Raw genomic sequence first — 25,144 nt, forward strand, 5'->3', positions numbered from 1 at the left:
TCTCTCCAGTCTCACCGTCTGCTCGACGCTCTCGCTGTGACTGCGGGGGGATGTTAGAGTATATCAGACATATCTCTATATCAGGTAGATTAGAATTGTATCTGTATCCTACTATATCTATAGGAGAGGCTTCTTGCCCTCCAAGTCATGTATCCCTGTATATTCATTCCCAAGACTTAGGCTAATACATGCATCCATTATACGCAATCTATTATTCTACAGGGGGACCTAATGATAGTTTGGGGACCCCAAGGGAACTAGCCGTACAAGTTTGGTGACCAGTGGTGCATTTTACTCAGTTCCCTTTGTTTCCTTAACCTACCTATTTGACCCTTTTTCTTATGTGCATGCCTTCTAGGAGTCATTTTATTTGTTCCACTTCTATATTTGATAACAAGGCTATCCCAACTTGCTTGGGACTAAGATGATTTGTCGTTGTTTGTTCCGCTGCTGTTCTATATTTGATGACAATACCTGCTGACACAACTTCTATTCAGGTTTATGTCTACAAATGTTTGACAGAGATCTCTCGCTTGGGAATATTATTGTCAACTTCAGCTTAGGGAAACCACAAATTCACAACAAATGGTATGTTCCTCAGCCTTGACAGATCATCTCATAGTCTCACATATGTAATTCGAAGGAACCTATTGCTAGGTTCAGTTATTTAGATTACCCTGTAGGCTAAATTGACATGGAACATGTGTTCAAGAAAAAATTGACATGGAACAGTTGTACATAGTTTACAGATGTGGTTTGTGCTGTGAAAAATGTTCTGGTCCACCTTCACAGCTTCTATAGGATTGATCCATATCTATGAAGCGCATGATGTTGGGGAATTGATAGGCTATGCTAGTGTTGATCCAGGAAGCCATGCTGGTATACAATCATATGTAGCCACTAGACATGCAGTGAAATGGACGACAGATCAGTCTACTGCTTAGGAATGATCAAGAAATGCAGTCAATTCACATCACTCTTGAATGCCATGTGTCATCCTCAATCAGCACAGCAGCAACAAAATCAACAATCATGTATAATTATCCCTAGACATGCAGTGAAATGGAAGAGAGAGCAGTCTTAGGAATGATCAAGAAATGCAGTCAATTCACATCACTCTTGAATGCCATGTGTCATCCTCAATCAGCACAGCAGCAACAAAATCAACAATCATGTATAATTATCCCTAGACATGCAGTGAAATGGAAGAGAGAGCAGTCTACTCCTCACGAATGATCAAGAATGAAGTAAATTGACATCCCTCGTGAATGTCATGTGTCATCCTCAATCAGCGCAGCAGAAGCAAAATCAACACCTCTACGGCATCCCTCATGAATTCCATGCATGATCCTCCCTTAGACGGATGTTTATTCCATCATAGTTCTTGAACAACTTCCTGCATGATAGATTTGTATAGATGTATCTATTTTATTTTTACAATGTTATTTTTTAGTAAGTTATTTTTATTTTTTTAGGACTTCCGCAGCTATTAAGGTGTATCGTGATGCAGTTTCAACTGGCCTAGTACCTTCAAGCGATGTTTTATCTCAAGTGTTGGGATGTTTGAGGCTTCCTCATTACAATTCGCTGAAGAGTAGTTTTATTGAGAACATGCAAATAAGTTGTGATATTCCACATAATCCAAATATAAATTCACTCTTTGAAGGATTCGGTGAATATGACATTCGTGCTTTTTCGATTCTGGAGGTAATGATGTTAGCTCAATGAATATTGGCTCTATTTCAATATCTGCGGGTATTGATGAAAATTGCATGGCTTGCTGTCACAGGAGGCTGCCTCACTAGGAGCAGTTGGAAGTATTTCCATGAAAGATACTAGGATTGTTATTGATGCAAGAAAGTTAAGGATCCACACAGCCGAGGTACTTTTTCTACTTGCAATATTAGATGTTCATGAAACCGCCTTTTCATTTTACCTAAATAAAATTAAAGGTGACATCATTTCTGTATCCTGGAGGTCCACTCTATTTCTCAGTTGAAATTGTTCTCAAGCACGGACCTGGTGTAGTTGTAGAGACTCTCCACTTGTGTCCTGGAGGTCCTGGGTTCGAACCGCCTCTTTGCAGAATTTTGCAGGAATTTTTGTCACATGGTGGGATGTTGGTGGCAGGAACACTACAAAGATCATAGCTATGCGAGGTAGTCGGACGAGGTCTTGGACCTCGGCGTTTGGGCGCTGTCGGCTGGACGTGGAAGAGCACGAGGAGAGGGAGGTAGACGAGAAGCAAGGATAGGGGAAGCTAGAATCAATTCCTTTCTTAGTCCTTTCCTGATTACACAATCCTCTATTTAAGCTAATCGAGATCTCGACTAATACCTAAACAATCTGATTACAAGGAAACTAATCCTTTTCCTCGTGCGCCTCTGTAGCCTTCCTTTCTTCTTGCGCCTTTGATACTGCTTCCCGGTCATAACATCTCTCCCCCCCTTGGAGCAACAGCTTGTCCTCGAACTGGAATTCTGGATAAGAACGCCGAAATTCGTCCAATGACACCCACGCAGCAGAGGCAGCATCTTGATTAAGCCACTGAACCAACACCTCGTAATGGTCACGAGCAAGACGTCCCTTAAGCACCTTTGCTGGAAGGGGTCAAGCACGGCCATTCTAAACCAGAGGAAGGGGAGGTGGAGCATCCGGCGGAGAACCCTGGAATGGTTTCAGTAGTCCCACGTGGAAGACGTTCTGTAAGCGAGCACCCGCTGGAAGGTCCAATCTGTATGCCACCTCACAGGCCCGTTCGGCCACCTTATATGGACCAAAATAACGAGGCCCCAACTTGTCGCGCCCCTGTACTCCAAGAGACGCGATTGGCCTATGCAAAAGCCGAAGCCAGACCCACTATCCTACTGCAAAGGATAGCTCCCGATGCTTGCGATCATATAGCACCTTTGCATACTGTTGTGCTTGTTCAAGTCGATCCCACACTTTGGCCAAGAATTGATCCCTCTCAAGCAATTGCTGTTCTACTGCTGGAAGTCGAGCTTCGCCTTGCTTGTATGCTCTGAGAATTGGCGGATCCCACCCATAAACCACACGAAAGGGCGACGTCTTCAGGGAGGCTTGATAGGATGAGTTATAGCAGAATTCGGCCCAAGGTAGCCAATGCACCCATTGGCGTGGTCGATCGCCCGTTAAGCAACGCAAGTACATAGCAATAATCTTGTTAGTGGCCTCGAACTGACCATCTGACTGTGGATGAAAAGCAGACATGAAGTGAAGGTGAACACCCGCCAAAGCAAACAACTCCTTCCAAAATGCGCCGGTGAAAACCGGATCTCGATCACTCATGATGGAAGAGGGCATACCATGCAGCAGTATACGGATGACTCAATGGGATAAAGTGTGCATATTTTGAGAATATGATTGTTTTTGTTAGCAAGGCAATTAGGGTTATGATTAGCAGGCCCTGTTGGCCCTTGGGTGGCCGGCGCCCAGCCTCCCTAGCTAGAGGTGCCGCCCCCTCCTCTGTTTGGTAGATGGCGGCAGGGCCCCCTGATGGTGGTGTTTCTATAAACCATCTAGGGTTCCCTGCCTATATATGTACACCCATTGTGCACCTCTATCAATCAATCTAATCATTCCCTGCAATCCATATTGCTTACATGGTATCACGAGTTAGGGTTCCTTCCCTGCTCCTTCCGCTGCCATAGCGCGCCGCTCCCTGGCTGCGCCGCGCGCCCTTCCCCGGCTGCGCCATTCCCCCTGGTCACCATGACTGGCACGCCTCCCTCCTCTCCCAAGGCCCCGGCCGGCGGCGACGCGGCTAAGGAGCGCGCCAAGGCCCTTCAGGCCAAGCGCGAAGCCGCCCTTGCTAGGGCCGAAATCGCCGAGAAGGAGGCTGCCGCCGCAGCATTGGAATGCGAGGCCACCGCCCATAGCGCCCGCGACGCCCTCGCCAGGGCGGCCAAGGACCGGGCCATCGCCGCCCAGGGCGACCCTGACGCCGACCGCCAGGAGAAGGAGAGGAGGACGCCGCCTCCGTCGACAACGACGGGAGCACCCTTCATCACGCTGTTCTGGCCCATGAAGCCGCCGCCCTCGTCAATCTGCACGCTCAGGCCATCAGCGTGCAGAACATCCGGAGCCTCGTCCACGTCCTCCTCGACATCAACGCCAGGAACTACACCCGGTGGCGTGATCAGATCCTCCTCGTCATCGGCAAGTACTCGCTGGAGAACCACGTCCTCGTCGACCTCCCCGCGCCCGACTTCCCGGACTGGACACGCATGGACTGCGTTGTCAAGTCCTGGATCGCCGGCACGATCTCCTCCTACCTTGCCGAGATGGTGATCGACCGTGCTGCCACCGCGCGCACCATTTGGTGTGCCCTCGAGGACCAGTTCCTTGGCAATCGGGAGACCCACGCCCTCCACCTCGACGCCCAGTTCCGCAATCTGGTCCAAGGTGATCTCTCTATCACGGACTTTTGCATGCGCCTCAAGAACATGGCGCAGCAGCTTGTGGATCTTGGGGAACCCGTCTCAGATCGCACGCTGACCCTCAACCTCATCCGAGGGCTCAACGAGCGCTTCCGTGACGCCGGCCGCCACATACGCCGCGACAATCCCTTCCTCAAGTTCAAAGACGCCGTCGACGAGCTGATCCTAGAAGAGCTCACCATGGCGCATCAACCGCCGGCTCGCCCCACAGCCCTCCTCGCCGCTGGGAAAGGTGCCCCATCCGGGGCGCCGCCGCCGTCCTCGTCGGGTGCTCGCCCCCACACCCCCCCCCCCCCCCACCAACAGCCCTCCCACAACGGGGGCTCCAACTCCGGGGGCGAGCATCCCGGCGCAAGTCCAAGGATTGCTGCCGACGGGGCGGCAAGTCTCGCTCCGGCGAGACACCGCCGTCCTCCAGCAGCGGGCAGTCCGGGGGCGGCAAGCCGGCCTCCGCGCCCAGCACAGGCAGTGCTGGTGGCTCCAGCTGGCCGTCCTTCCTCCACCCGTGGGCCGGGGCCATCCAGTTGCGGCCTGGCCCGCGACCCACGACACCGCTCCCCGCAGCCCCGACGCCGCCACAGCAGCATCAAGCGCTGTTGGTCCAGCAGCCCAGGTGCAAGCCTTGCTGGCCCAGCAGACGCAAGCACACAGGTTGCCCAGGCCTAGGCACTGCAGCAGGCGCAGGCTGCATAGGGACAGATGGCGTACTTTCCCTAGGCGCCCGGCGTCCAGTCCCCAGCCGTCTCGCCGATCGGTGTTGACGACCAAAATTGGCAGTAGACCTGTCTGACCGGTCATTTCGGGCAGTTTGACCGGTCTGTGATGCTGTAGCCGGTCTGGCACGACCAACCGGTCTGACCGATGGGTTTGAGCGGTTTGAGCGGTCAAAGCATAGTCCTAGTACTATTAGATTTAGATCTTGTAATAGGATTTCTTGCAGAACAAGTCCACTCCACTCTATAAATATAAAGGGCCACGGCGATTGAGGGATCCAACCCAATCAAACTTATCAAATACATCTACTTTTTGTCGTCTTTACCTTTTCCTTTTACCCTAGCTCTTCCAACCTCGACATGCTGTTCTTCCTTCGTCTCCATGGCGTTTGACGATGCCCTAGCTGGCCTGCCAAGCCTAGGGCAACCCAAGGTGCGCCTGCCCCGACGGGGTCCCTCCCGGACGGGCTTTCGTTGGATCCTCGTCGGGCTGCCCCAGCGAGACTGGTCTGTCCGGTCCACCATGCCGTTTTGACGGTTGGTGCCGCGGCGCTGGAAGGTGCGCCGTTGCTCGCCGCGTCATCGTGCGCGTTCATGTGTTGGCCTTGAATACGCGCCAACAGTCGGCTGGGATCAGCAGTCGCTCGCCTCCGCCTTCAGCACCGTCTCCCTGAACCAGCCTCCTACAAATGTCTGGTTCTTCGACTCAGATGCTACCTCTCACATGACATCCGATTCTTCCACTCTTACTCACAATTTTATCTCGCAGTATCCCTCATCCATTGTTGTCGGTAACGGTTCTTTACTTCCGGTTACCTCCACTAGCACAGTCACCCTACTAGGTCCCTTTTCACTTAATAATGTTCTAGTTTCACCTAGTCTTATTAAGAACCTGATTTATGTGCGCCAGTTTACTTATGACAACAATTGTTCTGTTGAATTTGATCCCGCTGGCTGTTCTGTGAAGGATCTGGAGTCTCGGAGAGTTCTCATCAGGTGCAATAGTGCAGGTCCACTATACCCTCCTCCTGCTGCCGTCTTCATCGTTGGCACCCCACCACCCTAGCACCGTGGTCTTGGTCACCCCGGTCATGATGTCATGACCAAGTTAGCCTCTGTCATACCTTCATGTAATAAAGAACTTAGCAAATCTTTATGCCATGCGTGTCAACTCAGTCGTCATGTTCGGTTACCGTTCACTTCATCCACTTCGCGTGCGTCCAATAATCTCAATCTTATTCATTATGACATCTGGACATCACCAGTTGCTAGTGTCTCCAGTTACAAGTATTTTTTTTTTTTGAGCGAAACCGGTTACAAGTATTATTTGGTCATTCTCGATGATTGTTCGCACCACTTGTGGACTTTTCCTTTGCGCCTAAAGTCACACATTTTCTACTCTGGCTAACTTCTTTGTTCATGTGACCACACAGTACAGTGCCACCATCAAGGCAGTTCAGTGCAACAATGGCCGCAAGTTCGATAACTCCAGTGCTCGTATGTTCTTCCTGACCCATGGCGCCCATCTTCAGATGTCGTGCCCCTACACCTCCTCCCAGAATGGTAAAGCTGAGTGTATCATTCGTTCCACTAATGATATTATTCGCTCACTTTTATTTCAAGCTCGCATGCCGCCATCTTACTGGGTTGAGGCTCTTGGCGTGGCCACCTACCTGCTCAACATCCTCCCAACCAAAACCCTAGGGTTCGTTACACCGCACTTCGCCCTTCACGGGGTTTTGCCTACATACGATCACCTTCAGGTCTTTGGTTCTGCATGCTACCCAAACCTCGTTGCCACAGCCGCTTACAAGCTTGCGCCGCGTTCTACACTCTGTGTGTTTCTCGGCTACTCTGCTCACCACAAGGGATACCGCTCCTTAACCGTTCCATAAATTGAGTCATCATCTCTCGTCATGTGTCTTTTGATGAGGCCTCGTTTCCCTTTGCTGAGCCATCGCGTCTTCCCAGCGAAGCAGACTTCGAGTTCCTGGATGATATTACTACTAATGTGCTGGCCCCCATTGGACTGTCACCTCTTGTTTCCTCTACAGGACCTCATCCAGACGTCGCCGCGTTGCCACACGTGGCCCCCGGCTTTCCCGCGTTGCCATACGCGGCCTCCGGCGCTTCGACGACGCCACCAGCTGGCACTTCCTGGCTTCCCACCCCTACCGGTTGGAACTCCACTACTCCAGCACCGGCTGCCGGCCACGTCCGGTCCCCTGCGTCACCCATTGCCATGACTGGCTCACCGCCGGCCCCTGGCCGGCCACAGCCAACCACTCCGCCGTCCAGTCGGCCTCAACCGGCCACCCCGTCGCCAGGGCAGCCCCAGCCACGACTTGCTGGCTCGGCTGCTCTTCACCGGCCGCTCTCCGCCTTCCAGCACGTCTACATTCGACGACAGCAGCCCTCTGCTGGTCTCCCTCCTTCCTTGCCTAAGGGAGCCGTGCTCGTTCCCCCCGTGGTGAACCAGCACAGCATGACCACCAGGGCAAAAGCTGGTTTCCGCCAGCCGGCGCTCTACCACGCCACTCTGCTGTCGCCGATCCCGAAGACCTTTCGCAGCGCCCTTGCCGATCCAAAATGGTGGGCTGCTATGGAAGCTGAGCACGACGCTCTGCTGGCGAACATGACTTGGGATCTTGTTCCTCGCCCGCCTCGCGCCAACATCGTCACCGGCAAGTGGATCTTCAAGCACAAGTTCCATGCTGATGGTACCCTAGAGCGGTACAAGGCGCGCTGGATCCTTCGCGGCTTCACCCAGTGCCCATACAGCTCATCCTGACCACGTCTGCCACCTGAATAAGTCCCTCTATGGACTTAAACAGGCGCCCCGTGCCTGGTACAGACGATTTGCTGCATACCTCTTGTCCCTGGGATTCACGGAGGCCATGTCTGACACCTCCTTGTTCGTCTTTCGGCGCGGCGATGATATGATCTACTTGCTGCTTTATGTCGACAACATAGTGCTCACAGCCTCTTCTATCGGACTCCTTCAGCGTACCATCACTTCGCTGCAGTCTGAGTTCGCTATGAAGGATCTCGGTGAGCTCCATCTCTTCTTGGGGATGCATGTGCAACGCCGTGGCACTGGCCTGTTCCTTTCCCAGCGTCAGTATATGGTGAAACTTCTGGAGCGCGTAGGTATGGCTGAGTGCAAGCTGTGCACCACTCCTGTTGACATCAATCCGAAGTTACCAGCAGATTGGCCGCCCGTCCAGAATCCTTCGGATTATCGCAGCCTTGCAGGAGCTCTTCAGTGGCTGACCTTCTCCCATTCGGATATCTCATATGCCGTTCAGCAGGTCTGCCTCTTCATCCATGATTCTCGGGAGCTGCATCTTGCTGCCCTCAAGCGCATCCTGCGCTATGTGCGTGGCACACTGCACATGGGTCTTCTTCTTCAGCCGTCTCGGAGCTCTAACTTGACGGTGTACTCCGACACTGATTGGGCTGGCTGCCCCGACACCAAGCGTTCCACCTCCGGCTATGCGGTCTTCCTCGGCGACAACCCGGTCTCTTGGTCTTCCAAGCAGCAGAATACAGTGCAGAACACAGACTCCCGTTCCAGTGTAGAGGCTGATTACCGTGCTGTGGCCAACGATGTGGCCGAGGCCACCTAGTTGCGACAACTTCTGCTGGAGCTTCATGTGCCTTTACGCTGAGCCTCGCTGGTATATTGTGATAATATCAGCGTCGTCTACATGTCCTCCAACCCCGTCCAGCATCAGGGCACCAAGCACATCAAGATCGATCTCCACTTTGTTCGGGAGCGCGTTGCTATTGGTGATGTCTGCATCATGCACGTCCCGACGTCTGCCCAGTACGCCGACATTTTCACCAAGGGGTTACCTACTTCTTTGTTTCAGGAGTTCAAGTCCAGTTTGAACATTCGAGGCTTCACCAATCAGACTGCGGGGGTGTGTTAGCAAGGCAATTAGGGTTCTGATTAGCAGGCCCTGTTGGGCCTTGGGTGGCTGGCGCCCAGCCTCCCTGGCTAGAGGCGCCGCCCCCTCCTCTGTTTGGTAGATGGCGGCAGGGCCCCCTGATGGTGGTGTTTCTATAAACTATCTAGGGTTCCCTGCCTATATATATGTACACCCATTGTGCACCTCTATCAATCAATCCAATCATTCCCTGCAATCCATATTGCTTACAGTTTTACCGTTGACACGAGGAAGAGTCTCGAAATCCATGGCGATATCAGCCCACACTACCGACGGAATGTCCAGAGTTTGCAGTAAACCGCCAGGGCGCAGGTGTTCGATCTTGTTACGCTGGCAGACTTCACAATTACAGACAAAATTGAGAACCAAACGGCGATCACCCGGAATATGGAAATCAGATCCTAGGCGATGCAGCACCTTCTGGATCCCTTCGTGGCCCATGCCATGAGCAAATTCCAGCAATGACGAGACAGCAGCGTATGATGCTGGTACAAAAACCTTCCCATCTTTTAACAATAATAGTTGATCAGCGATAGTCCAGCCATCCTCCTCCTTAGCTGCCTTGGCACGGGCGTCAGAGAGGGCAGCGTCCACCTCTAGCTGCTTACGCAGTTCATCAAAGAAAGCAAATGCCGGCGTGGACAATGCTGAAAGCTCCCCAGACTGGCCCTCCTCTCGGCGAGACAACGCATCCGCCGCAACATTGGCTGCGCCTGGCTTGTACTCAACACGAAAATCATATCCATGCAGTTTGGCAGCCCAATGATGTTGAGGAATAGTAGACAGGCGTTGATCCAGAAGAAACTTCAAGCTATGATGATCCATACGAACAAGAAATTCCCGGCCCAAGATAAGGGCACCAATGTTTCACTGCCTGCACTAACCCAATGAGCTCTCGCTCGTAAGCAGCTAGCTTAGCATGTTGCTGGGCAATGGGTCAGCTGAAGAAAGCTACGGGTCCGCTGCCTTGGTGTAACACTTCCCTGAAGCCGGAACCCGATGCGTCGCACTCCACAATAAAGGGTGCGCTGAAATCTGGTAGATGAAGTACCGGGGCGGTGGACTGCAGATTGGAGTGCCTTGAATGCCGAGAGGGCGGCTTCATCCCAAAAGAACCCTTCTTTCTTCAACAGGCGAGTGAGTGGAGCCGTAATTAAGCCATAATCTTTGATGAAGCGCCTGTAATAACCAGGGAGGCCTAGGAAATCTCGGACTGTCCAAACCTACTTGGGAATTGGCCAGGTGAGTAGCTCCCTGACCTTGCGCTCATCCATAGCTACACCTTGGGCTGAAATTACATGCCCCAAATAACCAACAGATGGCTCCCCGAAAGAGCACTTGGACTGTTTCAAAAAGAGAGCAGGCTGCTGTAGCGCCTCAAATACTGCCCGGATATGAAGTAGGTGCTTGGCCCAAGACTGACTGTAAATCAGGATATCGTTGAAGAAAATCAATACAAGGCGGCGTAAGAACGGTTTCAGGACGGAGTTCATCAAGGCTTGGAAAGTCGCCGGGGCATTCGTGAGGACAAACGGCATAACCAAGAATTCAAACAGGCCCTGATGCGTCTGGAATGCAGTTTTGTCAATGTCCGCAGGGCACATACGTACCTGGTGATAACCTGACCGCAGGTGCATCTTGGTGAAATATGTGGCGCCATGCAGTTGATCCAAGAGCTCCTCGACTACTGGTATCGGAAACTTATCTTTCACTTGTCTTTCACTGTGCAAGAATTGAGAGCTGGCGACTAGGAATTTTTTGCAGGAGTAAGGCTGTCTAGGAATTCCCTTGCCCAGACCTCACCTTGTGTGGGTGGTAAAGGGCCTTGGAATTTGGCCTAGAGAATCTAAGGGCGGGGCCTTAAAAGGGTCGGGCTCTAATCCTATACAATTTTGAGTTAAAAAATTTAAGGGTCATGTTGGACTGTGAAGAGACCATTAGGGCCATGGCCCATTACCACCCCTAGTGTGGGAGCTTTCGCACTGGGTACACCCTTTTTCTCAGTAGAAATTATTCTATGGTGAGATTCTCCCCAAGAAAAAGGTTCTATGGTGAGAAACAGCAGCAACTCGGTTGCCAATGGGACGTTTTCTTCCCATAGTCGAGTCCCCCCATTTTGTGTGTCCTTGCTTTGTTGCTAACATTGGGGGTAAAGTGGTATGCTTTGCATTGTTTATGTAACTGATAGTGTATTTTCTTGTATTTTTTCTTTCCTTTTATTTTTCTGCAGGTTTCTCTTCTTACAACATTGAGATCCTTGAAGCATCGACTTGCTGCAGGTGAATACAAAAGTTTTTGATACATCAGATAATTTGCTTTTGCATCTATTTTCTAGGGAATTAAGGAAATATAAAGTTTCAACACATTCATGCTTTCCACCCACCTCCATCATGACAAAAAGATGCGGAGAATAATAAATATGCATAGTTTCTGGATTATTTGTGCTCCTGTAAAATTTGTTTGAACTTTAAACTATGAATAGGTATCATTGGCCATTTTCTGATACAAAAGGCCAGATGAGATATATAATCTTTTTTTGTGAGTATTAATATTAAGCATTGTTACAACCAATAGCCACCTGAATTACCAACACATGGTCACTTTGTTTTAGTCAAATGGTCACAGTTCTAGGATTTCTTCATGTAAAGAACTAAATATTTATTCTGTGATTTACTCACGCACCAATAAGAAATTGGAGAATTTTATACATTGTACACCCTCCATCCATAAATATAAACATTTTTAGGTTTGTCATAGGTCAAACCTTTTTTCAACTTTAACTGTCAATAGCAAAATTTGTGATAGCTATCATAATACATAACTCTTTCTATTTGAAATAATTCATAGAGATGTTATTGGTCAAAGTTAAAAGATTTGACTTAGGACAAACCCAAAATTACCTAATAGTGCTTATATTTCTGGACGGACGAAGTATAGTTTATATCATAATTTTTTCTGTTCTAATATTTCTTGTGATGCAGGTGCAAGGTTACCAAACGTGACAATCTTGTTACCCACAGAAAAGAAACAGGTCGACATTGATGAAAGGGAAAAAACACTAAAGCTTGCTGGAAGGTGAAATCACATCCATTACTCTGATTACATATTTATCAGTCGGATTTTACTTTGGGAAGTTTGTTCATCTTGAAACTTGAAAACATTATCTCAGTTATCCATTAAAATAATTTCATAACTTTTGGAAGCGACTGATTTGGGTTGTGGCGTGCAGAATTGGTCAAGCAGTTGGTTCTCTCCTGAGGCGATTAGGAATTTCATACCAAGGGGAGGAGTCCCACGGGAGGATGAGGATCAATGGCCTCACGTTAAGGAGATGGTTCAATCCAAAATTGAATAGCAAATCCTCCAGTGCCGCACCAGCTGACTTGCTTCCACTATCGTCACGTTTAGCCAAAGGGATTGCTGATCAGCAACGCGACATCAGAAGCCTTTCATTCTAGTAATGCACGTCAATCCAGTAGCAACAGATCTCGGTAACCTTTGTGAGAACGTCCAGGATAGTAAAATGTGTGAATAGTTTGTTCAGAGGAAGGAAATATATATACTACATATATGTCATCTGTGAAAAGATTATTCAGAATAAAGAAATGCACACATCTAACTTTGTAATCAGGATGCATAAAATTAATTCAGTTTTTTAGTGAATGAATCATTTTTGTCTCCTTCACGTTCTTTGTCACGCTGTTTCTATGTAGCTCATGGGTTGAATGCCTGATTTTGTAATTTACGACATCAAGTGTGCATTTGAATTTGTCAGGGTCGACAAGAATCTCTTCTCTAATAGACGAAACCTGACCCTGCCAGGGACCAAAATCGAGCACATAATTGAACCACGTCTACGATAAAAAAAATCTACCGTTGATCATTGCCTTGTTTTAAACCGACAGCTCTTTATAGTATTGTCGTGGTGTGGCAAACCATAGCCGGGTGGTGGAATGCACCCGCCTAAGCCTAGAGGGTGAGTACTCGGGGGTAGCTAGCGTCTAGTTCGATTTCGCCCAAGAACACGATGAACACAGCAAGATTTGAGTGGTTCGGGCCGCCGGAGCGTAATACCCTACGTCCACTGTGTGTTGTATTGCTTTGCCTCGAGAGAGCTTGCAAGAGCTTGTGTGTGCTTGGCCTGTCGTGTACAGCGAGGTCGTCTCCCTTTTATATCTCAAGGGGACGCGTACATGGCCGTTGGATCCCCGACAGGTGGGCCCAACGATGTAGTATAAAATATGTACTGCTCATACATTATGGCGTCACAGATGTAGGAGATCTCTCTCCGGGATTCCCATGCCTGCTCCTGGAGTCCCCCGTTCAGCATGTCCAGACGCTGTCTTGTCGGAACGGAGCCAGGCGTAGCTAGCGGCAGTGCTCGCCACGTAGCTGAACGAGCCGTGTAGCTTGCGGCGTAGGTGGCATGATGGAAAAGTGTCATGCCGTCGTATCCAATTAATGCGGCAGACAGGCTCTGCGCGAGTGCGGCGCAGGTGGCTGCACTGTGTACCTTGGTAATACGCGGTGCACAGTGAGGCCTGACAAAGGCTGTCCCGCGTGGCGCGGCGGCAGAGCACGCCTCAACCACCCGCATTAAATGCGGTGGGTGGGCGAGTCTTCCAGCGGAAGACTCGCGCACGAGCCCGCGCCCCCACCCCCGGGACACGTGGCGGCTCTGGACCCCCCGGCGGTATGTTGGTTCTACCGCGTGGGAGGTCCAGATGGACGCGGGAGGTCCCGGACCCCTATGGGGGGTCCGAGGCCTCGGCTATCAGCTCAGAGCTTCCCTTCCTCAGAGACACGTGGCGTCTCCGGACCCGTCCCCAAGCGGGGAACGGGTCCGGGGCCGTTGGCCCAGGGAGGTAAGGGCCTGACCCGTGGGGTCCGACTGCTCCGTTCTTTCACGCGTAGTTACGAATAACTATGTGGGTCCTGTCTTACTGTAGTAGGTGTGGGTATCTCTGCTACAGAGTACCGACAAGTATATTCCTAAAACGTTGCTTAATTTAATCTCTAGACAATTCCTACAACCCCAGTGCATTATGTGAGCTGTCGCGTGACTCCATAAATCTCAGGGACTGTCTTTCACAACTATAGCATCCTGAACACGTAGGGAACTCTCTTCCCATTAGGAAAACTCAAAGTCTGTTTTGTTGTACTTTTGAAACTGCTTTTGCTTTCAAGAAAAGCCCAAAGCCAACCAAAGGCTAAAGGTCTGTTTGCTTGTGTTTTTGAAAGTGCTTTTGCTTTTAAGAAAAGCTCAAAGCCAATCAAAGGCTGAGACTCTAGCACCTGGCTTTCAATCACAGCTGATTTTCCTCGTAGAGAAACTCCACGATAGCTCGTACTCTGCTGAGGGGCACAACTTCACAAAAATTACCTGCCATGCCATTGTTAAGTGGCGTACCGATTCGATTTCTTTTTTTTTTCCTGTCACCTGCTCACTCCCGCACGGCGCGTCTCTACGACCACATCGCTCCTTCCTCCAGGCGCCGCCTAGGGTTTGGGCGGTGACGCGCCTGGCCGGCGGCGGCGGCTTCCCTCACCGGCGTCGTTCTCTTGTTGGCCCTCGTGAGCGCAGGCCCCCGCCCTTTGTCCCTCGCGAGCCCATACTGCCGCCCTTTGGCCCTCGCGAGCTCAGGCGAGCGCAGCCTTTGGCGGTGGCAGGCGGCGCTCCTCCCTCGCCCTGCGCCGGATCCAGGGAATCCGGCGACCAGGACACCTCTCCACCGGCGGGATTCGCACGGCGCACCGCCCCTGCTCGTCGACGAGCAACTAGGCGCGCGCTGCCCTCCCTTCCCTGCAGCAGCTACTTCCTGTTCCCTGCGATTTCAAGGTGAATCCCACTCCCTCTGCAGTTCCTTGCATTTTGTGCAGCTGCTAGGAAATAGTAGTACTTGTTCATGTATATGTTTGTTACTGGAATTGAATGAAGTAAATCATTTTTTCTGATTCAAGAATGGGTTGACATCAACTATCCATGTTTCATCAATTGAGTCATTGGCAATGTTCTTGTGGATTGTTGGAGGGCCCTAAGCTTTTGCACAAACTGAAGATAAATTCACACGGTCGCTCTGGACAGTTCACACCAAGTTTCATGAAGTATTGAATTGTTTGCGCAAGTTAGCAAAGGATAACATCAAACCAAGAGACCCTAGTTTCAGTACTGAGCATGAAAGGATCAAAGAGGACCGTTTCTGACCTTATTTTAAAGGCGCTATTGAAGCTATAGATGGTTCACATGTTAAAGTTGAAGTGCCAGCAGAGGAAGTGGTTAACCATACATGCCGTCATGGATATACATCTCAGAACATCCTAGCTATTTGTGATTTTGACATGAGATTTATCTTCGCTGTTGCTGGTTGGCCAAGTTCGGCACATGACTCACGCATCCTCAGCCATGCCTTAGCAAACTTCCCTTCTTTTCATGTGCCTCCTAAGGGTAAAAAAAATTCTTACAAAGTATTGTTATTTGCTTCTTAGCTACTTGCACTGTCATTTGGTATTGATAATCCTTCTTTTCTAGGGAAATATTATCTTGTGGATTGTGGTTACCCAAACCGAACAGGATACCTTGTCCCTTTCAAAGGAACCACATACCATATTCCAGAATTTCGCCATCGTTCTGGGCGTCCTCCGCAAGGGAAGTATGAGATGTTCAGTTTCTTGCATTCATCGCTTCGAAATATCATTGAGCTGTCTTTTAGAGTCTTGAAGCAGAAATGGCGTTTTTTGAAAGGCATCTCTAGTTTCATTGCACGTTCTCATAAGCACATTACTCTTGCTTGTATGGCATTACATAATTTCATTCGTGACAGTAAGTTGCATGATGAGGAGTTTGATAGATGTGATGCTGATGAGGACTACCTACTAGAAGAGACATTCGAATCACAAGAAGATGCTTGTCTAGATGGTGAGAACGAGGATACCATGAATACCATTCGTACTAGGATAGCTTATGATTTGGTTAGTGCGAGAGAGTGATAAACTATGGTGTAAGCAGGATGCCATATGAACCATATATCTTTTGTTCTCCTATCTTTGTACTTATGTGGACCATATGTTGATGGTGGATGCAAAACTTATAAGTAATTAAATTTGTCGTCCAAATATGGTCTACTATATGTCAATCAATGAATAACAAATATTTTTACGATTAATTTGCATTTAAACAGTCTCAAAGGCTTTCAAGGGCATTATAGACATTTTGTATCAAAGCTACAGCCACAACAGCTTTTAGCCAAACGGCTTTCAGTTTTTTTCACAGCTCACAGCCCATATCAACTTTTCCCACAGCCACAGTCCATGGCAGCTTTTTCTACTATACAATGAGCAACGCACAAGAAAGGCCTGCCCAGACATTGGCGCTGTTCCTTGCAGCCTTCACCATCTGCAATCATCGTGCACGTGCCAACCAATAATCGTCATGGGCGCTGTTCGGATGGCTTGGTCATTCAGCGGCCCAGCACCAACCGTTTGGCTGGGGAGGCTACCGATAAGCCGCGGCGACCACGAATCGACGCCCCCGTTTCTCATTCGCAGACAGTAGCTAGGGTTGGAGCAGGCCACCGCCGAGACTCCACATCACCACCATCTGGCCACTTGAGCTGCTGCCCTCCTCTCGTCGTCCCCTCCCCTCCGCACCTGTTGCCGACCCGCCGCCCACGCGTGGCCTAGAAGGGGGTTGAACTGAGACTTTTTCAAATTTCTATCAAGTCCTTAACCAAGAACTAGTGTTGCCCAATCTAAGAATTTTGACCCTATCAACTAGAGCACACCAACAATAAAACCTTAAGTCGGTAAACACACTAACATGCCTAGTTGCAAGAAAAGGTTCTATTCAAAGATCAAGAAAGCAAGAGCAAGAGCAAATACAAGCAGATTGAAATTGTAATATCCCGTAAATTTTACGGAATGTTAAATTCTCCAAAAGTGCAAGTTTTCAAAAACTTTTTGTGTCAATGTGCCTATAGCTAGAATAACTTAAGTTCTCTCTCAAATTCCTAGAAATTAAAACCAAATTAACATAAGGACCCTAATGCTAATGTCAATAAAATTTGGTTTTGTTTGGAGTTATTGAACCTACCATGTTTATTTGAACTCAGGTTGGATTTAATTTTTTTTCCTTGTTTGAGTGGTGTGGAATTTAGTTTGAATTTGGCCATTCAAACTAAATTCAAAAGCTAACAAAACCCTGACTACTAACAAGCCTAAAACTCTAACCAAACCCAGCCCACCTAAGAACCCACCTCAGTCCGGCCTATTAGCGCACCCGCCTAACCCCGCCCTGCTCCGCTTCACTCGGCCCAACCCGCGCAGCGCCTTGGCCTGCCAACCCTGCACCCCCACCGGCCCGTATGTTCCGGCCCAACCCGCTCGCGCGCCGCATGGCCCAAACCACACTCACCACGCTCCAGCCCAAAACACCGCCAGCGCCCTCACCCCTACACCCTCTCTGTGCCGCCGACACGCGGACCCCACCAGTTAGCCCCGCCCCTGTCCTTCCTCTCCGTGCGGACATCGCCGCTCTGCCCTGCTCCAACCACCTATGCACCCACGCCTGCCCGAGCCACTGTTGGCGTCTACCAACGTCATCTTCAGAATCGGGTAGTCCCAAATGATAACGCCCGCAGACGCCAAGGGGGTTGGCAGGTATTTCATGAGCCACGAATAAATCTACAAGTGCATGGAGTGCCGCCGTAGCATTTTACCCGAGAGTAACCCGGGGTGTCATTTATATTTCCGCGAGGAAGGCGGTGGTATAAAGAGTTTACTAAGTTATGGAAATCACTATGAACTAATGTCTAGGGTCTAAGAAGGGGTAAGTTGTTCATGATATAGAGGGGGTAGTGTAACACACAAGCATGACAAGATAAAACTACCTTAGGATAGCAGAGAGGCAAGAGCGAGATCAAGGGTAGCTAGAGCCTTTTATCGCACACTCTTGAACATGCTGGTCTGAGTCGTTCATAACATAGAGAAGCCTACGAACATGGACTAGGGAGACCGCAACCAAGTGAACAGGACAAGCCCGAACACCCGACGACTTTATGTACCTCCTACCACTTTATCCGAACATGGAAGGTTACTAGGGCTCAAACAGGGCTGTCACCACCTGCCGGCTACCTCTACAAACTGTGAGATAGAGTCGCGTTCAAACGTGGTCATTAACTCAGGCACCACACCTACGCTAACAAGCACCACTCTAGCCTTGCGCAAGAACACCCATGTCTATCCGGGGTCTTAGTTCTAGAGCGCCCAATTAAGGAAGATGAAACAAAGCCATGAAACAAGAACTAGACTAGCATATGGACCAAAGTACTAAATAAATAGACTCTAGTATATACACAGAATATTACATAAAGAGAAGGTAAAAGACATACCAGACTCTTCATGAAGACTCTAAGACCTCGAACTACGACTCGTACCCAAACTCCTCTAGTCCTAAGGCCTCTACAAGAGAAGGTAAACTACATCTTGAGAGTATTTTTTGTGTAGCTTGAGATGTTGATGGAGCTCATCCATGTCTTGAAATGGAGCCCCTCCCCTCATATATATAGAGGGGAGCCACCCTCTCCTCGGCCGGGAATGGAAGCATATCTACCTTGAACCGACATTAGGGACCAATACGGAGCTGCCACATTGAAGGAGTAAGGAGGTAGGGCCCATGGGCCGTCGGTCGACCAGGATGATCGACTGGCCATGGGCCGGCCCCGCCAGCCGTCTGCTTTGGTCCAATGACTGTCTTGTGGGCCCTCTAGCTCCTAGATGCTGACATGACTTGTTTTATGTCGGTTTTCCTGTCTGGTGGGCCCTTCAATCCATGTGATGCTCGTGTGGCAGCGTCTGATTGGATGACATCTTGCCCCTTTGATTAAAAGGTTCTGATTGCCCTTCATTTCCAGCTAAAACCTGCACTCATAGAAATCTAGAGGGACATGTGGAATTCGGTGATTTATTAGTGACATGAGTGTAAGAAATGCAAGTCCATTCATTTATTGTATCCATATTGATGCTCAGAAATGGTCATTAGCGAGCGTCAATAAGATCCCCCAAGCTGAACTTTGCTCGTCCCTGAGCAAAGCTAGACTTTAGGTTGTTGATCAGGAGTTGCTGCAATATTTTATTTCTTCATCATGCATAAGTTACAACAAAAACATTCTACCTCAAATTGAATAAGTCGGCCAAAATTTGCTCACCCTTTTTACCTTAGTCTTCATGGGGCTTTTGGCTTTCTCCTTGTCTTGGGCAGTTGAGAAATAGAACGATTCATAAATCACCACTCACTCATTCCTTGCTCAACTTTACATCTGGAAGTTTTAAAAGATTTTTTAGATGAAAATAAGTTCCTCAAATAACACTCTCGAATTGCTCAAAGTGTTTGCACTCTAATCAAGTCCTTTGTACGCCTTCTTTCTCCTATTTCTAAAAGGCTTATGTGGAGTTCATGGTAGGGAGAAAAGTAAGGCATACTTGTTTCAAATATTTTGCAAAGCCAAAGATTGAACCCAAAAAAGTAAATAAGTCATACAACCATGAAGTGCATGTGTGTGGATATGTGGTGGATGAAATGAGAAGCAAGGTGCTCCATGTATAATCTCTCCCTTCTAAATATTTTGGTCATGGCTAACCATCTTCTATTTGCATGGACCTTCATGTGCCCACCCTTTTTTTATATTCAGGGGCCTTCATATGCCCTCATTTTTTTAATGCAAAGCTCATGCCTTTCTTGGAGAAAAATTGGGAAAGACTTCATAGAGTGTGGAGCATTAAAAGGATATGATAAAGTGGATGATATGAAAATGATATCTTCCGGTATAGAAGTTTTAGCAAGTGGAGGTGGTGTGTACATGATTCTCGGTCATGAGAGCATGAAAAGAAACTCATAAAGGTCACAACATTTGGCAAAGCTCAAAATGATACAAGCAACATGTATATGGATTGTTTCTTTGTAGGCTTCATGCATATGGCTCTAGTGGGAATATTTCATCACTGAGGAACTTTTTATTTTATAGTTTTGAAAGATGAAAATTCCGGACGTAAAATTTTGCTCAGAATGAGTTTGAAGAAACTCTAATTCATCATATCATATTCCTCAACAACTTAGACTCAGATCATGCACTCGCAACTCACAAAATTTCAGGTTCAAAGTGAACTTTTTGAGACCAACGAACTCAGTTCTTGGAGAATAGGAATTGTAAACTACGCATGAAGAGGAAGCTAAAATAGAGCAACTGTTCATCATTTCAACTGGAGAACTTAGGCATTCTTACCGCTCATGAGAAAACAAAATGAACTAGAGGAAATAAAAGCATAGATCTCTCTCTCTCTCTCTCTTATTATTCAATGCGATGCAAGATGATGAAAGGGAAATATGCAAATGCATGGATACATGTTACCTCCGGGCTTCCTTCCCCCCAAGCTGGCTTACTGGCCGGGTCAAGGGTGATACCCATAGTACCGGTAGAAAGCCTGACTTTCATTTAACTTCTTTTGAAGCAGCTCCATTGCGGCATTATGGTTTGTTTGCTGCTGCGTGTAATGTCGTGCAGTATCTTCAACATGTTGGTTGAGAGTTCCTTGGATCTACTGAGTCCTTTCGTCGATGTCGCCGACCCGGTGGTTGAGGTCGTGAAGCCCCTGAGTGATGTCACGATACCCCCGGGCTGAAAATGAGCGGCGGGAAGCAAAGAGTGGGGGTGCTCCGCCTGACCTAGAGCCACTGTCGTAGGCCTAGTTAGTTCGTGCGGTGTGTTCCCATTCAGAGCTACCAGCACTTTGCCATGATGACTGTTGACGGCCATTATTTCCCATTTTGACCGTCAACTTCTCAGGAATAAATTATATTCCATACATATTTTACCTATTTCTAACAAATTCCACAGGTGTTGGTGGTTTGAGATGTTTTGTAGGATTATGCTCAGAATATGCAAGAAACAACACTAAATGGAGCATCTACAAGGATGGTGAAACATGGATATAAGATGACACTATTATAAACATTGTCAAATGCCAAATTTGACATTGCCATATTGAAGAGCTCGTCGAGATGATCGAATTGGACACTTGGATCACCCAATTCGGAGTTCGGACGCAAAAGTTATGAAAATTACAAGTTCCAGACTCGTGTTCTGTAGAGGTTGCAGGCCGGCCGGCCCGGCACCTTTGCCAAACACATCTCGCCTTGCCACAAGACCATTAGGGACCCTCCAATGGACCCAAATGCACTGGATATACAAGCAAATACAAAAGTTATGACCGAAAGGCCTAGCACATGGATTAAAAAGGACCCATTTTCAGCACATGTCGAGATCTTTTGGGCCGAAGCACCACTATGGGCTTCATACACATGTTGGTCAGCAAGCCCGTGAAACGGAGGACCGAGACGTGCCAACTCCAGGCCGGCCGGCCTAGGGGAGGCCGGCCAGCCTAGAACTTTCAGCGTTGAAGCCAAGCAACCTCCATAGTCATCTAGAGAAGATCAGGAGCGTCCACGAGAATGTCGGCGCCGAACGGAGAGAATCCCAGGCCGGCCGGCCTAAGGGAGGCCGGCCGGCCCCACTTTACAGCGGCTTGAGCTCAGCTTTGGCGTGGAAGTTAAGCACACCGACTACAACTGCTTACCACTGACGCTACCTGTTTTACCGGCCAAGAACCGACCTTGGAGTGCTATAAATAGGCCTCCACCCCTCACTTGTGAGACACACACCAAAGGAGCTCTCTTCTCTCACTTTTACTTTCTAGAGTAGGTTAGGTAGTTGGGAGTTAGAGTCTAGTCAAGCTTGTCTCGGGATTCCGGAGTCGTCATCGGAAGTCGGTATAAGCTCTTGTATCTTTTCCTTTGACATTTATCAATATAGTTATCTTCTTTAACTTTTCGAGTCAGCTTTACTTTTCGCATCATTTATCTTCTCAAGTTATCTTGCTTGTGTGCGGAAGTAAGTTCCTCTAGCTTAGGCTTTGTATCTTTCTTGTTTATCGGGATCTTACCTTACGGGTTTTCTCACTCGGACTAGGGAACTCAAGTTAGGTCCCTAGGTTGAGGGGGATTTCTCTTGCCTGCAACAAGAGAAATCATAACACTGAGAACGGACGTGGTGTCCGAGCTTAGTGTTACCTAGAAAGTGTGTTCCACCCTACGGTACCATTGTGGTAGGCGGCAGGTGGTGACAGCCCTGTCCGTCCCTTGTAGTCCACCATGTTTGGGTGTTTTCATAGCAGTAGTGCCGATTGCCGTTGGACTCCCTTCTCACCCCTGTCTAAGTCCTCCCCTGAGGCTGCCGAAGTAAGTTCAAGGTTCCCGATAACTAGTTAGAAGTAAGGTTTAGTCTAGAGAGGCTAGCTCGATAGTTTAGAAGTGTTTTAGGAGTCTTTCTCGCTCGTTGTCCTCCCAGCTGCTTACTTCTCTAAGGATTAGAGTCTCCTGTGTCAGACGGTCATTGCTTGGCCATTATCTTATCTTATCTATTAGGCTTACTCCGACTAAGTTAGTCGGTTGATATCTCTAGTAAAGTTTGTCATTCGATTCTTCGATACTCTGTACCATAGTGCTCCCCTGAGGAAAATTACGATACCCTGGAATACTCCAAGGTGAAGTGCTACAGCGGTGATTCTGTGCGCTTGCAGAATCTATATTCTATTGGGCATAAGAAACACCAACAAGCATTTCTGGCGCCGTTGCCGGGGAAGCAATTAGCTAAAGATATCGTCGAATAGTTTGATAAATTTACTTGTTTATCGCCGCTAATTTTAGCGGGATTACCATTGCTCTTGAATATCTGTGATTTCTGCAGAGCAGTGCAGGACCAGTTTCAATCTACCATATCACTTCATCTCAGATCCAGAAGAATTGGGTGAATTGTTTGACGCATAGTCGTTCTACCAGAAGAAACTTTCCAGGATTAAGGTTTGACAACACCAGCTTCAATACCCATGGCTCAGAAGACACTCCGTCAATTCTCAGCCTCGTCCAATAGACATATCCCTACTGGACTGACCAATGACCAAGGCACTGATGGCTTTGAGAAAAAGACTGGTCTTGTCAACATGGTCCGAGCAAGTCCCTTCTGCGAAAAGGCATCAGAGGATGCCAACGCCCATCTGCAGAATTTTCTGGAAGTGAGCAACATAATCAACCCAAAAGGCACTACGATGGATAGTGTTCGTCTTCGACTATTCTATTCTCTTTGCTTGGGAAAGCAAAGACGTGGTTCTACACCTACAAGGAAGGATTCGACACTTGGGATGCGTGCGCCAATGTTTTTCTGGTCAAGTACTTTCCGGTGGGCAAAACCAACGCCCTTCGGAACAGTATTTCTAGTTTTCAACAACTCTAGGACGAAATAGTCCCGGAAGCCTGGGAACGTCTTCAGGAATACATTGCAGCATGCCCACACCACGGCATGGAAGAATGGCTTATCATTCAAAACTTCTTCCATGGCATGAACCAGCGATCGCAAGATCACATGGACGCAGCAGCGGGAGGAGCATTCCTCTCCCTCGATGTTGCAGGAGCCAGAGCGCTCATCAACAAGATTGCCTCCAACCAGAGTTGGAATGAAGATAGGCAGCCGGCCCATGCAAAAGGAATACCTGAAATCGACATTGTCGATAGGCTGGCAGCCAAGATGGATCTTCTCATGAAAAAGCTAGAATCTCCACACTAGGAAGTTAACCAAATTGAGTCTCGGATGACATGTGAGAAATGTGACAATACTGGATACTCGGGCAAATCTTGCCCGTTCACTCAAGAGGACGAGAACTCCATTGGGAATGACACTCCCAATGACTTAGACTGCCGTCCTCAGCAAGGTTGGAATTCTAAGCACGATCTCCTCTTCGGCCAACAGCAAGGTAACAAGTTTAATAATAGTTTTCAGCCCTCACTTAAAGACTTCATGTACGGCCAAAAACAAATCAATGACAACATTAGTGAGAAAATTCTTGCTAATGATAAAATTCTGAGTCTTTGGCTATGCAACTAGAGGGGTTTGAATCTGTTCTTAAAAATTAGCTGAGTTTCAATAAATTGATAGAAACTAAAGTAACTCAGCTGGCCTCATCTTGTCGTAACCATAACACGGGGGAGCTTCCCGAGCAACCAGGAGTGAACTCGAAAGAAAGTGTGAATGCGGTAGTTGTGCGGGCAAGACAATCCGCACAGAGACCACATCTTCCACAGGATGCAGGTACACAGCAGGAGACTGTAACCGCCAGGAATACCGATGCTGAAGACGGGGTGCTAGAGGAGGCCGAAGAATTCAACACCATTGCTACCCAGGAAGACCCCGTGGAACCCCTTAGAACTTCACAGGACTGTCAAGATACAACCGTCTTACCGTTTCTAGAGCGGAGAAGGCGGCCGGTGGCCGACGAGCAATTCGGCAAGTTCGTTGAGGTAATTAAGAAGCTTTATGGCAACATACCACTTCTTGATACTATGCAGGTTCCCACGTACGCCAAGTATCTCAACGATATCCTTGGTAACAAGAGGGTCCTGCTGACCACTGAGGTCATGTAGCTTTACAGGTGATGTAGCACAGCTATACTCAACCCTCTCCTAGAGAAGAAGAAGAAACCAGGATGCCCCACCATTACATGCTCCATCGGAGCTCAACACTTTAAGCACACTCTTTGCGATCTGCGAGAAAGCAACAACGTCATGCCAAAGGTAATTTTTTATAAACTTAACCATCATGCACTTTCCCCTACTGCCATATGTTTGCAGCTGGAGGACCAATCGGTTCGTTATCCCATGGGGATTGCCGAGAATATTTTGGTGAAAATACGGAAGTTCTTTGTCCCTATTGATTTTGTCATCCTTGACATGGAAGTCGACACCAAGACCCCTCTCATATTGGGAAGGCCACTCTTGAGTATGACAAATGCATAAATTGATGCGAGAGTTGGAGTAATTGTGGCAGAACCACCTGAATTATCCCGGGTCAAGTGCGCTGGCCATTACCATAAAGGCAACACCGACTCAAACGCACTTCAAACGGAACAATTCATGGTC

At 48.5% G+C, this 25,144-nt stretch overlaps 1 protein-coding gene and 1 non-coding gene across 4 annotated transcripts in view; one reads left to right on the forward strand and one right to left on the reverse strand.

Annotated features, from left to right (window-relative positions):
• Positions 1 to 12,811, forward strand: part of LOC120651314 (pentatricopeptide repeat-containing protein MRL1, chloroplastic-like) — a 34,279-nt gene extending 21,468 nt beyond the window's left edge. The window contains exons 14-19 of one of the 3 annotated variants that reach the window (XM_039928781.1): positions 498 to 588; positions 1,476 to 1,707; positions 1,790 to 1,882; positions 11,357 to 11,405; positions 12,108 to 12,201; positions 12,356 to 12,811. In XM_039928781.1, coding sequence (XP_039784715.1) covers positions 498 to 588; positions 1,476 to 1,707; positions 1,790 to 1,882; positions 11,357 to 11,405; positions 12,108 to 12,201; positions 12,356 to 12,584 — 788 coding nt within the window. In that variant the 3' untranslated portion in view covers positions 12,585 to 12,811. Of the gene's footprint in view, positions 1 to 497; positions 589 to 1,475; positions 1,708 to 1,789; positions 1,883 to 6,606; positions 11,254 to 11,356; positions 11,406 to 12,107; positions 12,202 to 12,355 lie in introns of those variants that run through there. The other 2 variants (XR_005666114.1, XM_039928780.1) reach the window with 2 other exon arrangements.
• A 10,615-nt stretch (positions 12,812 to 23,426) lies between these two features.
• LOC120653130 lies at positions 23,427 to 23,533 on the reverse strand. The gene has a single exon (XR_005666811.1). It is a non-coding gene; the product is annotated as a small nucleolar RNA R71 (small nucleolar RNA).
• Positions 23,534 to 25,144: the final 1,611 nt, after the last annotated feature.

This window comes from Panicum virgatum, chromosome 9K, assembly GCF_016808335.1.
Source record: "Panicum virgatum strain AP13 chromosome 9K, P.virgatum_v5, whole genome shotgun sequence".
Taxonomy (NCBI): domain Eukaryota; kingdom Viridiplantae; phylum Streptophyta; class Magnoliopsida; order Poales; family Poaceae; genus Panicum; species Panicum virgatum.